The sequence below is a fragment of the Anoplophora glabripennis genome, unplaced genomic scaffold (genome assembly GCF_000390285.2).
Source record: "Anoplophora glabripennis isolate ALB-LARVAE unplaced genomic scaffold, Agla_2.0 scaffold229, whole genome shotgun sequence".
Lineage (NCBI taxonomy): Eukaryota > Metazoa > Arthropoda > Insecta > Coleoptera > Cerambycidae > Anoplophora > Anoplophora glabripennis.
Genome location: NW_019417127.1, coordinates 16,491 through 32,487, shown reverse-complemented (window position 1 = coordinate 32,487; position 15,997 = coordinate 16,491). Strand labels below are relative to the sequence as shown.

General features: G+C 29.3%; 1 protein-coding gene across 5 annotated transcripts in view; it reads left to right on the top strand.

Moving 5' to 3' along the window:
* The window catches only part of LOC108908088 (P3 protein), a 42,167-nt gene extending 28,297 nt beyond the window's left edge, over nucleotides 1-13,870 (top strand). For 2 of the 5 annotated variants that reach the window (XM_018712008.1, XM_018712007.1), the window contains exons 2-8: nucleotides 4,307-4,484; nucleotides 4,595-4,717; nucleotides 4,838-5,085; nucleotides 6,452-6,889; nucleotides 6,950-7,136; nucleotides 13,541-13,616; nucleotides 13,679-13,870. In XM_018712008.1, the coding sequence (XP_018567524.1) occupies nucleotides 4,307-4,484; nucleotides 4,595-4,717; nucleotides 4,838-5,085; nucleotides 6,452-6,889; nucleotides 6,950-7,136; nucleotides 13,541-13,616; nucleotides 13,679-13,823 (1,395 nt within the window). In that variant the 3' untranslated portion in view covers nucleotides 13,824-13,870. Of the gene's footprint in view, nucleotides 1-71; nucleotides 102-4,304; nucleotides 4,485-4,594; nucleotides 4,718-4,837; nucleotides 5,086-6,451; nucleotides 6,890-6,949; nucleotides 7,137-13,540; nucleotides 13,624-13,678 lie in introns of those variants that run through there. The other 3 variants (XM_018712006.2, XM_018712010.2, XM_018712009.1) reach the window with 3 other exon arrangements.
* The last annotated feature ends 2,127 nt before the right edge of the window (nucleotides 13,871-15,997 follow it).

The following is a 15,997-nucleotide window of genomic DNA, read 5'->3' as shown; positions in this document are numbered from 1 at the left end:
GTGGCTTTGTTTATTCTAATAAGCTCTCCTTTTATGTTGTAATACTGTCACGGTTTGAGATATTTTTTAAGTGTAGTGCTGAAAAAATGATTTTCGTTCGGGTAGGTAAGGCACCACAAATACTGTACCTAAAAGTGATCATCTATAATTTTTTATTGAAGATTCTGTACAATCATCATGTGGAAATATTAAAGTCCCTAGAAAGCATTCTAACTTCTAACAGAATATGTAAAAACAGAGTTTCTGATTATATCTCTGAAATGAGATACTCAGTTGTTTTTTTTTTTTTTTTTGAAAAGAAATGAATTCCTGGTGAAAATATAATATTTTTCTTTTCCAAAACAAATTAAGTTACAAGCTGTATCTAATATATTCGCTTGTTTACTGATAACCTTGTAGGTACCTAAATGACAGATTTGGAAAAAGTTTTAAAATCGATATTTTTGAGAGAATTCTTCTAATATCTTGTTAATTATGTAAATTGTTAATTTTATTGTCAATTAATTTTTTATAGCGTCTTTTTTTAGTAATAGGAGTATATTCTAATAAACTGTAGTCATAGTATGTATGTACAGGGTGGTAGATTTTCAATAATTTTACAGGGTACAACCAAAACGGTGATAGATACAAAAAAATCTGATATCGATGTCCCGTCCTCTTCTTTTGAGTTTACTTCGTTGGTACCAAAAGATCTTGGCTAACTTGATTAGTTTTAGATACACAGGATTTTTTTGAAAAATCGCCCATTTACATTAACGTTTCTATCTCCGCTATCATTAAATTTAGATTAGTTTTTCCGATATTTCATAAATATAGCTTTTTTTTAATAAAACATCCTCGTTCAATAGCATTTTTTTACCTTTTCAGCCATATATAATAATATATACTTTTTATTTGCCTAAATGAAGACGAATACTAAACAGATATCATGGCCAACTGAAAAAATACCTATACATTTTTGCATTTTTCTTCATTTAAGCAAATAAAAAGTATCTATTATATATGGCTGAAAAGGTAAAAAATGCTATTAAAGAAGGGTGTTTTATTAAAAAAAAAACTATGTTTATGTAATATCGGAAAAACTGTGCGATTTGTTAAAATCTGAGTACGCCAATGGCTTCCTTATAAAAAAATAGAACAAATAACGGTAATAATGGGAGATTTTTCTAAAAAAAAACTATATATCTAAAACTAATCAAGTTAGCCAAGATCTTTTGGTACCAGCGAAGTAAACTCAAAAGAAGAGGACATCAATATCAGATTTTTTGTATATGTCACTGTTTTGGCTGTACTCTATAAAACTATCGAAAATCAACCACCCTATACATAAAGACAGTTTACCAGTTATTTTGTGAAGTTAAATTATATTTGTTTTAAAATGATCAGTTCTGGTTGATATTTTCAAACGATTTTATTTTCATATTGTTTAACAAGAAACAAAATGTATAAAACATGATTACCGTCTGACCCGCGAAAATCTTTCTATAAATCCGTGACCTTACAGAATAATTTGGGTTTTGTAAACAGTTTAAAGTAGTAAAAGCTTGAAGATTATAAGGTAATGTTAAAAATACGAAAATATCTTTTATTCAGTTTAGCAGAAGATAAAATTTTAATTATTTAATTTTAACTATTAATCAGAAATATAATTGAGGTGAACCATGTGTACTTATCATCTAAAATAATTTTTTACCATATTAAATTTTAATATGAATAAAAATTCTTACATTTAATAGACGTTACTATACCAACATGTATTTTATTTATCACAATTTATCAATAAACATCGGGGAACAATGCAACTTCCTGTTTAATTAAATAAAATCTGTTATCCAAAACTATTTTGTACCACAATCATTATTATTCCATAAAATATTTGTAATAAATTTAATATGAACCGCTGTATTGTCTCGATATATGGTAGTCAAAGGATAATTTTTTCGAAGATCTTATTGGTTGGCTGCGTACAAATTTAAAAATAGTTTAAAATATACAGTGTCCCAAAAAAGGGTTATACATCAAAGATATACTTTTTTAAATATATGCTTTCTGTATTTTAATGCATTTATTAAAAAAGCCATCTTTAATAAAGGATTTACCGTTTTAGAGATATCCCAATTTCTTTTAAAAGTGTAGGTTTGAAGGAAAAAAAATCGATAAAAAATAAATTAATTAAGCAAGGCGGCTTTGGACAGCAAATTTTAGACCTTTTGGTGTATAAATAGTGGTATTTGCAATTGTTTAATATATACAGTGTTCCGTAAACTTTCATACAACTTTTAAATTGAAAAACTCTGGTGCGAGGGACATTCAATATGTACTTTAGTCAGTTTTATCAAAATTTGTAGATTATGAGTAAATATACAGTGATTCACAAATGGTGACCAAAAATGAAACCTCGTATTCTTTGGTGAATTTCCTATAAAGTTTTTTCCAGGGCGCTTCGTTAAAAAGATACAGGGTGTTAAACTTCAAAAAATATTTTTAATTTTTTTAAATAATTAAAAACTAGTAAGTGAAATAATTTGAAATTGGGCATATGTATTTATGTAAACATTGTCCAAAATTTGAGGACTTTCCTAAAATTTACATGCTCCAGTGGCGGAGGGTATCGGTGGCATACTTTTCTAAATAAAATAGTACGCCATTGCGTTACGGTAACAACCATGATATTTTCGGATTCGTCTTTCAATTGTCTACAAATTACTGCTCTCTTATGTTTTTCGAAAAAAGCCTGATTTTCGAGTAAAACTTAGAAAAACAACTGAAAACACTTTTATTTAAATGACATGACAAGCCCTGGGTTATTTATTTGAATAAAGAAGTTAATAACTCATTAGTCATAATTTTAATGATTTTATTTGAGTAAATGCTCAAAAATGCCTCCATTTCCACGAACACAGGCCCGACATCATTTTAGTAACGAAAATATAATTTGTTCCCAATTCATTGTTGCTTGAATCTGATGAAAAGCATTATTTATTGTTTCTTCTAACTTCTCAGATTGTCAAAGTTGCTATCGCAGCCCATTAATATGTAATTTTAAAAAGCGTTATATTCGAGTATCGAAGTGTGTTCTCAGTTCGATTTTTAAGTTTTACTCGAAAATCAGGCTTTTTTCGAAAAACATAAGAGAGCAGTAATTTTTAGAAAATTAAAAGACGAATCCGAAAATATCATGGTTGTTACCGTAAAGCAGTGACGTACTATTTTATTTATTTATTTTTATATAAAATAAGCCACCGATACCCTGTATCTCCGCCACTGGAACATGTAAATTTTAGGAAAAGCCCTCAGATTTTGGACAATGTTTACATAAATACATGTGCCCAATTTAAAATTATTTCACTTACTAGTTTTTAAATTATTTAGAAAAATTAAAAATATTTCTTGAAGTTTAACACCCTGTATTTTTTAACGAAGCGTCCTAGACAAAAACTTTATTGGAAAGACCCCTTAAAATTCACCAAAGAATACGAGGTTTCATTTTGGTCACGATTTATGAATCACCCTGTATATTTTTATTATTATTTTTCTAAAGAAATTGTTAGATGTGAAAATATTCTTGAAAAATAATTTGAAATCTAATATTTCAGTTTTGTTTGCAGTTTTAAAAACGTTAACTGCATCAAAAATGTACATATGGTTTCGAAATAAATAATATTTAAAATATAAGTAAAATCAAACTACATGTAGTAATATTTACAAAATGATAGTCATCAAAACATGTTTTTTTTTTCTAGATAAGTGAATATAAAACTGATTTTCTTCAGTGATGAGTGTTTTCATTATTTAAAGTATAATAATTACATATATTTTAGTATTGAATATGATTGTCTGTATTACTCAAAGTAATAGTTTATCTTCTAATTCTTTAATTCACTAACACATTTATAATGTCCTTTAACACATCATGACTTATTAAAATTAAGTTGCAATTGTATTATTTATTTTAAATATATTTATCCCATTCAACAAGAAATTTGTCTTTAATTGGATACTGAAATTAATTTCATCTCATTGTCAGCTCAACTTATTTCTATTATCCTCTTGTTAAGATCTCATTTTTTTAAATTTCTTTATTTGTTTTAATAACTACTAAATAAATCGTCATCTTATAAAATACATATCATTGTATGATAAGTGAAACTCTTTATTTAGCTATAAACATGATTAATAGAAAATTACTGTTATAGTTAATCGCAAATTCATTTATTTTTAACGTACTTATTTAAGGATTACTATGAAATATAGATCTCTTTTAATTCTTTCTTTTATGAGTATAATTTTTCTAATTTATTTACAGATGTGTCCCATATCAGGAATGGTCCAATTTTTAATAGTAATAGTAACATTACTTCTTGTTTGTCATGCTGTTGTCGTTAACATGCTCAAAATATCTTTTACACCAAGTAACGTCACTCTATCCATGTCAGACAGTCATCTGATATCTTATGAAATTACAGACCTTGGAAATATACCAGGTAAGCACAAGTTTTACTTGTTTGTTTCACCTTGCAATTTGAAATCAATCCAATTCATTAAATTAAAAAATATTTATGCAAAAGCAATATATTTATATTAATGTTTTCAGGTGACACCGAATTGTTAATATATAGCGAAGACAAAAATATAGCGTTTCTAGAGAAGGAAATAGTAATATCGAACCCCCTTCTGAATTTTGCTGGAACTTTTAACATAACAGGGAATTTTTTAGGTAGATTTCCCAATATTCCTAATATGTAATAACTTTTAATTGTAAGAATATTTTTTTTAAATTCATATTTTGTTACTGTGCATATCAGTTATAAAAATATAAAAATTGTAACTACCCTAGGAAAAACCATAATATCATGTAAGGATAGAAAAACTGGGAAGATAGCAGAAGATTCAATTGATGTGGTTGTCGTTCGAAAAAAAAGGTTCATCGACACTCTTTTCACAGCATCTGTAGCGACTCTTGTTAGTATACTTTACATCAATTTTGGTTGTGCCATTGATTGGAGTGGAGAATTCCGTAACATCCTTAGGAGACCAATAGGACCTGCAATTGGTTTTTGTGGGCAATTCATTGCAATGCCATTGGTTAGTAAAAAAAAATATATTTAGAATGTGTTTCAATGCTAGGTAGATATAAAATATTTATTTTCTAACACTTCAATATTTTTTTTAGAAAAGGGCATGAAATTTTGTACTTTTAAGAATTTTTACATTTCTTGGAGGTGCAAATTCTTTGATCATTTAAAAAAAAAATGGTGATTATTTTGCTGAACTTCAAATTTTCAAAAAGCAATGTTAGAGAAAATATATAGGCTTTGAAAAAAAAAATCTTTGTCAAACGAAGAAAATGTTTCATTTTTATAAAATTTGAATGTTTTACAGAATATTATTTCCTAAAAAATAATCAATTTGTGAATAATTTGTTTTCAATGTAAAAATTCCGTAAACTTTTATAACATGCATATTTTTACATTTCCTTAGAATAATATCATGAGATTTATATTATTTTTTCAAAGTTTGACCTCTGGCAAAATAAATTTTTTTTATAGAATTTGATACATAAATATTTTGAAAGTTGCTAATACCGTTTTTCAAATTTCGGGGGTATAAAAATCATAGCCTTTAAAAAAAATGTATTTTTTATGTTAACAATTTTCGTTATTTCTTTTTAATCTCATTAATGTTCATTTCTCGATAATAGCATTAAGATTAAGATTTTTATTATAATTTTAGTTTTCAGCACATACAAAGTACAAGAGAACATGATAGTAAATCTTATTTATTCTAATCCAACTATTATCTTTTCTCAACAATTATTGTTTTATTGACACATAATTTTGAGGGAGACAGTTAAATTAATACACACCAGTTTACCGTAAAAATTATAAAACCTTGTCAAACAATAATAATAATAATAATAATAATAATAAATAAAATTATAAGAATAAAATTAATAAACAAACACAAAGAATTGTTGATGATTTCAAAGTGTTTTTCATTGTTATTACTGTTATGTTTTAAATTATTAGTTTCTACAAAAATTGGTGCACTTTAATTGGAAATCTCGAATAATAATATTGTAGCATGAATGAAAAAAATTGTTGGGAACAAAAATGGGATTACAATAATTCGAACAAACACTCACTATCGTAGCTGGAGCATCGTAGCTACGTATTTGAAGTTTTGGAGGAAAAAACTTGTTTCCGCGTAAGTCCTCTATAATATGCTGAAATTTGTAATTTCAATAACACTTTATCACTTAGCATGGTTACTGGCGAAGAAACCAAAAAAAAAAGATCATCAAAATTATGTAAACATTTTGAGAAAAACAACAATCAACTTTGAAATTGTGACTCATTCTTAGTGATGTATTAATTTTGATACAAAATGTACCTCAAAAAATAAATACTCCATAGCCTTGTGTCCATATTATAAAAAATTATATTTCCAGCTTAGTTATGCCCTTGGAAGATTGATATTTCCTAACAACCCCGAAATGCAGCTCGGCATGTTCTTTACAGGGGTGTCTCCAGCAGGTGGTGCCTCAAATGTATGGGCAGTCCTTCTAGAAGGCAATTTAAGCCTATCGATAGTAATGACGACCATAAGCACCATTGCGGCTTTTGGAATGATGCCGTTCTGGCTTTTCACTCTCGGACAATTGATTTTTAAGAGCAGTGACCTTGAGGTACCTTATAGACACATCATGACTTACGTATTTGCTTTGGTGATACCACTAGGTATAGGATACCTATTGCAGAGGTATTTGAAGAGAGTAGCCCAGTTTATGACTCGGATTATAAAAGGATTCTCTTCGTGTTTAATTTTGTTTATAATTATTTTCGCTATCGTTACCAATTTATACCTCTTTCAACTTTTTTCTTGGGAGGTGAGACCTATTTTTTTATGACAATTGGATTTCAATATATATGGGTTAATGCTTTTGCAGATTGTTACAGCTGGTTTGGCACTACCATGGCTTGGATATGTTGCTGGTTATTTGTTGGCGAAGTTATTTAAACAACCGCCACCAGATTGTTTGACGATAGCTATAGAAGTAGGGATACAGAATACTGGCATAGCAATATTTTTGCTCAGGTTTGCTTTACCACAGCCCCAAGCCGATCTCACAACTGGTTAGTATCTTCTAGATAAACTATTACCACTTATAATATAGAGCCTTACAGCTGAACCTCATTATCTAGTGACATTACTAACAAAGTTTTAGGCAATTTCTAATCGCATATTGAGTTAACAATAATTTTGTCAACTAAGTATTACAAGATTAATATTATAAACTTGATTTTAAATAATTGTGTACCCAAATAGAGTACAAAAAATTAAGGAACATTCAACTAAAAAATAATGATATAAATTCTTAGGATACTTTTTCAAAAACTTATTAAGAGTTATTTAACTTCAAGCATAACCTCACGTTCGGCGCCATATCGCGGATCTTTGTAGGTCGGTTGTCTATCTTTTGTCATGTTCCACGTTGGGCGCCATGTCGCTGATTTTGCTCGGTTTGACTACTTATGGTGGTGTTGACTTACCATCATCTTCTCTTAGCATGTTTAGGGGTCATGAACCCTCATAATAGGTTTGAATGGAGTGTTTCTGTCTGGGTTCATTTTCACCTGCGGTGCTGGGATGTTAAGTCGCCTGATCGCCGATGAAGGAGGTCCCAAAAACTGGTGTACATTGATCTTTAGAAGCTTTCTAAGAATTGGCAGTGTAGAGAGCTGTGAATGAGAACGTTACGCTCGGTTTGGTAATTTTTAGGAGAATTATAACTCGAGATGAGGTTTAAACATTCATGAACTTTATTGATTTAAGTATATTGTGATACAAAGTATGCAATGTGGAAGTTGCTATACAACAGGAATCCTCGAGATTCAGTCGAGTACACACTCTGGTTAATAAGTTGCGGGAACCCTGGGTTCGTGTTTGCACACTGGTTGGGTGAATACCGTTAGGTGGCCTGATATGAGGGGTTGAAGGTCTGAAACTAATTTATGTTAATACAGACGCCAGGTCATTTAGGAGTCTGAATTTATAGTCTCTTGGATGTTATTTTTACTACTTTCTGGAAAGTAGGGCGAAAAATTTTGACACTTCTTGGCAACCTCAGGAAGAGAGTGGCACACGTTGTCCAAGAAAATGAACAACTCTTGATGGCAATCCTTTCATCTGGGTGGCTTGGCGGGTGAATTTTAGAAACATTGGTGAAACTTTTAGAAACGTTGATGAATTTCCTGTTGTCTGTTCGAGGTTAGAGGAGTGCAATGCTATGTCGACTAGACTTTCCATTCAAATCTTGGTAAATTATTATTATTTATTTATTTATTTATTTATTTATTTATTTATTTATTTATTAAACATCCAAACAGGCTGTGATAGCCTAGTTACATGGAGTGTAATTTATAACAAAATAATAAGAAATACTGATCAAGTAAACACAGTCGAGTTATAATGTACCTAAATAATAGTATCACTACAAAATTTAAAGTATGTACATACAGGGTGTATTTATTATCTAATTATATAGAAAACTGTAGGAAATGATCAACGAGCATATTGTAAAACAATTTATATGGGTTAGAAAAATCGAGATTAGTAAAAACGTTTATTGAATTTGCAAGTCGAAACATCGCAATGAGAGGGGCTCGGACGGAGACTCTAACGGTAGGGACATGAAACATTAACGGCATTAACATTATGTTTAAATTATGCCATTTTAAGAATCAATCAAGATAGTCAGGCAGATTTTAGTACTTAATATAAAAATGTGATTTTCATTTATATTCAAATTCTGCTTCATTATACTGCAAAATAATAAGTTAATAAGGTGCCCCAAAACGTTAGATACATTTCTTCTAATTTTTTATAAAATAACAGGCAAAAAATTTCTGATTTTCTGATCAATAAAAGCAATTTAAGTCCTTTAAGTCTGTAAAACTTTAATGATTTTTCGGTCACATACGTAGTTTGTTATCAGTAGTAAGTAGTAAGTGTAAAAAATTTGATAGAAATCGTTTAACCGAAGCAAAAGTTATGACAAAATATCCATTAAAAACAATAACTTTGATATGTTAACATAGAGTTTTCAAAAAAAGTGTCGTAAGAACTTGTACCATTATTTTTAAGACAGAATCACTTCCTAAAATGTTTGCACTTTATTTGGGATCACATAATTGTTATATGTGTGATACACATTTATTACAATATTTTATTTTCGTAATTTAAATCAAGTTGTAAATTTGAGGTTAGGCGGTAAAGATAAACTTTAGTTAGGTAATGGTGTAGTGCTGGGTTGACGCTTTCCGATAACAATAATGTGATAAAAAAATAATGTACTTTCCACCAGCTTTATAAGGAAAATATTAGAAATAAACCTAAAGTTATTGTATTTGATTTCATAAAGATGAAGCTTTGTGCAATTTACAGTACTCGGCAATCTCACATGTGCGACGATGTTCAATCAAGAAATCGAAATTCATTATTTGCATTATTTTTGCAAAAAACATAAATAATGCACAGTGACTGTTATTCGTAAAAATATTTTAGAAGAGTTAAAGTTTTTCACTTCAATTAAGAACATGATCTTTATCTCAAACCCATACTTAGCACGCCATCTGTTTTCTAAATATTTGTTTTAAAATAGGGTTTAATTTAAAATATTTATATTGTTTCTAGAAAATAGGTATTCTAAAATTTTCAAGAGCCGCTTTTCAGGAACTTAAAAGAAAATGTATACTTCAGTTAATATTGGAGTAGGTATATAGCCAGAACTACATATGCCATACGTTGTATTTAAATTATAATAGAGATAGAAATAGAAAGTTAACTAAAAGAGAAAGTTATATAATTTTTTTTTACATGCATAAGATTTATATTTGCTCAGAATAGCTCAATGGGGTTGAGTTGATAGGAGAATGGTGGCAATAGAAGTGTAATACCGCACACTTTTACCGTTTCCACTATATACTTCATGTATTTGGCTTTTCCTTTCTGTGCAACTGCTAATAATAGTTATACTTTTAATTTCGTTTCTTTATTTTCAATATATTTTGTATTCAACCATTACATGATTTATCCTGCTGTTCATGCAAATGTTGTCAATTTGTTTATTTGTCGACTAAGGTAAGGCACATTATTTGTGACAATCACCGCACTAATTTTATTATGAGGTAAAATAGATGATGATGATGATGATGATGATGATGATGATGATGATGATGATGATGATGATGATGATGATGATGATGATGATGATGATGATGATGATGATGATGATGATGATGATGATGATGATGATGATGATGATGATGATGATGATGATGATGATGATGATGATGATGATGATGATGATGATGATGATGATGATGATGATGATGATGATGATGATGATGATGATGATGATGATGATGATGATGATGATGATGATGATGATGATGATGATGATGATGATGATGATGATGATGATGATGATGATGATGATGATGATGATGATGATGATGATGATGATGATGATGATGATGATGATGATGATGATGATGATGATGATGATGATGATGATGATGATGATGATGATGATGATGATGATGATGATGATGATGATGATGATGATGATGATGATGATGATGATGATGATGATGATGATGATGATGATGATGATGATGATGATGATGATGATGATGATGATGATGATGATGATGATGATGATGATGATGATGATGATGATGATGATGATGATGATGATGATGATGATGATGATGATGATGATGATGATGATGATGATGATGATGATGATGATGATGATGATGATGATGATGATGATGATGATGATGATGATGATGATGATGATGATGATGATGATGATGATGATGATGATGATGATGATGATGATGATGATGATGATGATGATGATGATGATGATGATGATGATGATGATGATGATGATGATGATGATGATGATGATGATGATGATGATGATGATGATGATGATGATGATGATGATGATGATGATGATGATGATGATGATGATGATGATGATGATGATGATGATGATGATGATGATGATGATGATGATGATGATGATGATGATGATGATGATGATGATGATGATGATGATGATGATGATGATGATGATGATGATGATGATGATGATGATGATGATGATGATGATGATGATGATGATGATGATGATGATGATGATGATGATGATGATGATGATGATGATGATGATGATGATGATGATGATGATGATGATGATGATGATGATGATGATGATGATGATGATGATGATGATGATGATGATGATGATGATGATGATGATGATGATGATGATGATGATGATGATGATGATGATGATGATGATGATGATGATGATGATGATGATGATGATGATGATGATGATGATGATGATGATGATGATGATGATGATGATGATGATGATGATGATGATGATGATGATGATGATGATGATGATGATGATGATGATGATGATGATGATGATGATGATGATGATGATGATGATGATGATGATGATGATGATGATGATGATGATGATGATGATGATGATGATGATGATGATGANTGTAATAAAACAATAAAACTGTATTTATGATAAGTTTGCAATAAGGTCACATTAATAATTAAGTGCAGCTGATGTAATAATCCTAAATTCCTGTTTTCCATCGCGTTAGCTCTAGTCAAATTAAGAAATTTTATTATTTTAAGTTTACCATACTTTGCCACGTTGACAAGGCACTAAATTAATTGATCATCAGTTGACAGACATTTGACGTTTTGGTTACTTTCGATAGCAGTACCGCGAAATTTTTGTGTATTGGAATCGATTGGAAGCATGTAAAAAGGTATTTTCAGAATTAATAAATTAAGGCACTCAATTGCCGAAATTTTCCACGACCATTTTGTATAATTGCTGCCTAACTTCGTCGATATAGCGCTCAGTTTCCTCCTTCAAGACGTGAGTGGACATGGACTTGTTGCCATAAACCTTGGACTTCAAAAACCTCAATGTAGAAAGTCCAACATCGTTAAACCGCATGGTTAGGGTGACCAGTTCTGATCACCAAAATAGGAATTTAGTCGACCAGGAAATAATAATAATATTCTTTATTCATATATTGCATAAAAAAGAGACACATTTACTTAATACAAACAGAAAATTTATAAAAGGGCGAAGTTCAGCTGTGTTGTCCAGTGGGCAACACACTGTTCTTCCACTTAACCCATGCTAGATGTGCCACGGCATTTAAATCACACTTTAAATACTAAATACATACATACACATATATAGTAAAAAGAAAAGTAATAAGATATTAAACAAAATAGATACACAAGCGAAACAATTATATGAATGTAATTAGGTACTAGTTATTGAGAATTAAAAAGAAAGGCTTTATATATATTTTTTTAAACAACTGACAGACAGCGATTTGAGAGGCAACGGTAGGGCGTTGTAAATTTTTGGCATATTGTAACTGAACAATCTTTCAAATGTTGCAGTTTTTGTGAAGGACGGGTTAAATTACCTTTAAATCTGGTGTTTAAATTATGAACGTCAGTTCGGAATCTGATTTTATCGTACAAATATTGGAGCGGATTTATTTAAAATGATAGTCATAAAGAAAGTAGCACTGTGATGTAGACGGGTGTTTTTCATATCCAACCATTTTGTATACATTAGCTTGTGTCTTACTCAATTTCTCTTTCTAATACCATATATAAATCAAAGGTAGTAATTTTGAATTTTCTGAATTCGTTGAGATGTCGCCTGAGCTAAAAATGGACCATAAACAGTATCACCCTAATTAAACACAGATAAAACCAAAGACTGGCAAAGTAAAATTTTTAGTTTTTCACTTAAGATATGTCTGGATTTTTATAATATTTTCAAGATGCAAATCTTTAATTGAAACACAAAAATCCTCATTGACTTTCGATATGTGTAATTATTAATCGCCATCCTTTCCCAACGGGTACATTTAATCCCATAGAAAATCCTTCTAAAAGTCTTCTGTTGAAATTTAAATAATAATAATAATAATAATAATAATAATAATAATAATAATAATAATAATATATTCTAAATATTTTCTTCACCTACTGTTTACTTCGTTCCACTGCCTATTGTTTTCAACCTGGAGTTTAAAGGACAATACACATTTTGTACCTATTATTTTTGTAATTTATTGTACTAAATGTTTTGAAATAATGTAATAAAATTAAGACCCTTTTAACTTTTGATGAATGATTAAAATGATTTTTTTGTACTGTGTTTTTGAATCAATCTTTCATCAATGCAAAATAATGTTCCTATGCAGGTTTGATTTTAAATAATATAATAACAAATTACTGATGCTAATTATAAATGGTAAAGGATGGCATTCCCAGAGCCTAAACTTACTTTACCGAGTGATATAAATCTCTCACTAGTAGAGTGACGTCACATGCGAAACTTTGAGGCTTTTTAATGTGGACGGTAATAATCATACTTTACTATTTTTTTTAGTGGTTCCAGTGGCAGTGGCCATAATGACGCCTTTCCCGCTCTTGGCTATTTTTATATACAAAAAAATTCGAGCGAGGTCAGTGGTAAATAGCTTACGTTTTCTGAATTTATTTTTGATACTTAATTACTGCATTTCAGGTTGTCAACATCCTCTGCCAAACTGAATGGAGACAGTGGAAGTTTTCCAAAAATTGACGGGAATTGTAATGGAGTCACTGATGGCTCCGATGAGAAGTTGACTTCAGCCACAAGGCAGATATTTAGTCGTGATTATGATTATTAAATAATTTTGTCATTTTCTGTTGATGAAATAGATTTTTTAGTATTCAGTATTTTCTATTAAATATGTATATATTTGACATTTATTTATTTTTCATATAAAAAACTTAGAATCAAATATTTTGTATATAAAAGTAATTTTATAATTTTACTAGTAAAATATCACAACATACATTTGATTTTAAATTTTACCTAATCAGATTCTTTAAAAGTTTCTCTTTATTGAACAATATTTGTATGTGAATAGTAAAAAAATTTTAGTTTTGTCTAAAACTGAATCTAATAATATGGGTTTTTTTAATTACCTTTAAATTTGAAACAATTTGGTGCACTTAAGACAACTACCAAAAATGTTCCTTAAACTTGATGAGAAATTTTCGTAAATATTACTCTAAGCATTATTTTCTTTGCAAAACGGGAATGTATTACTAATTTTTTTTTTTTTTTTCCCTTTAAATATTAAAGCACCTGTTTGTATCTATTGTTAATTATTAAAAAAAAATGGTTTCTCTTAAGAAACATTGTGGGTCCCATGTTTCATTATCAAACTATGGCAACTTTAATTTTCACCAGCTGCCACTAATATAACGGATACACAGAGCCTTCATAAATGATTACAAGCCACGTGACCAGTAATTTTATTTCCTTCACGTTGGCAATTAATTTTGGTAAAATTAAATAAATAAGATTCAAGATTACATTAAAACGCAACATACTGTTCCACTGGCTGCTGATTAGTGTAATTTTTCATGAGATATACAACCAATCAGCGATCGCATTATCTCGAGCGTAGACATAACGGCTTGTTATAGTTTATTGTGAATGAATCATCGATCTTATAGTACTAGATACCGCATAGGCTATCTAACAGCATTGAGATTGTTTTGATACGCAAAGTCGTGAACTAGGAGCTCTGCGGGATGAGGCGGGGAGTAAAAATTTGATGTTAGTCCTTTACACCAGTGGCGTAATACATTAGATTGGTTCATTAGGAATTTAAATTACAATTTAGTACTAAATGCAAGAAGTTTTATCTTCGGAAATAATTGAGTCAAACTTAATTTTAAAGCAGTACATCTTGACATAATAAAGACTGTGGTTAGCAAAATATATATATTTTTTCAAATGATATGGGGTTATAGGAACTGTAGCAAAATCAGTGTTTACAATTCTTGTTATGGGAGAAAATTACGGAATGACTAAATCTTCATTTGACTATTTTAGTATAGTTATTTACTAATGACTAATTTATCAACATCTAAGTTTACATAGTGTACTCGTATATTATGTTAAAATATGTACTGTATCTCACCCTACTTTTATTAATATATATGCTTTTCAAAAAGCATTTTTTGTAGCAGACGGTTTCTGAGACTGATGTGAGTAACTTATTAGTTTTGCAATTTGATGGTAATGTAAAGTTAAAGTTTACAGTGCTCTTCCAACATCTCGCTTTTAAGGAAATTAGTGTCAAATAAAATATACCTATTAAGATAAAATTTTTATTAATTGTTAAGAACTACTATTAAAAGAAAGTAATGAATAAATAACAAAATAAAGGATATAAACTACATATGTAAGTTATTGTATATTATAAAAGTATTAACAAAATAAAATAAATATATTAGTACCTACATTTAGTATTCTAAATGTAGATACTACATTTAGAATACTATTCTTCTATTCTAATTCTAATTGCAATTAATACTGTGACAATATCAATAAAAAATTTGTTTATTAATTTTTAAATAAAATTGTTTTTGTCAGTAAGCTTCTGACTCTGTTTTATACATTATCTTTTAACTTAAATGTCTCGTGATGCACTCTAAATCTTGAAATAATTTTTTAAAATTAGTTTTATTAATTGTAATGGGTGCTCATTAAACGGATCATTTAATATCGTAAATAAATTATATTAATGTTCAATAGTATTCCAAAGGTGTGTTACACCTAAAAGAATCTACGCCCATGTATGCTTACAAACTTAACGTATGATAACGATATGGCCTATCCTTTTTCCCATAGTTACGTATATAATAATATGGTATTAATAACTGTCACAAAATCACCTCACACACTCAAAACTATAAAACACAACAAAATTTGTAAGTAAAACTCAAGACAAACATATAAGTCATTAATTAGAATATATTTTCTATGAATCTATGATGTAAACAA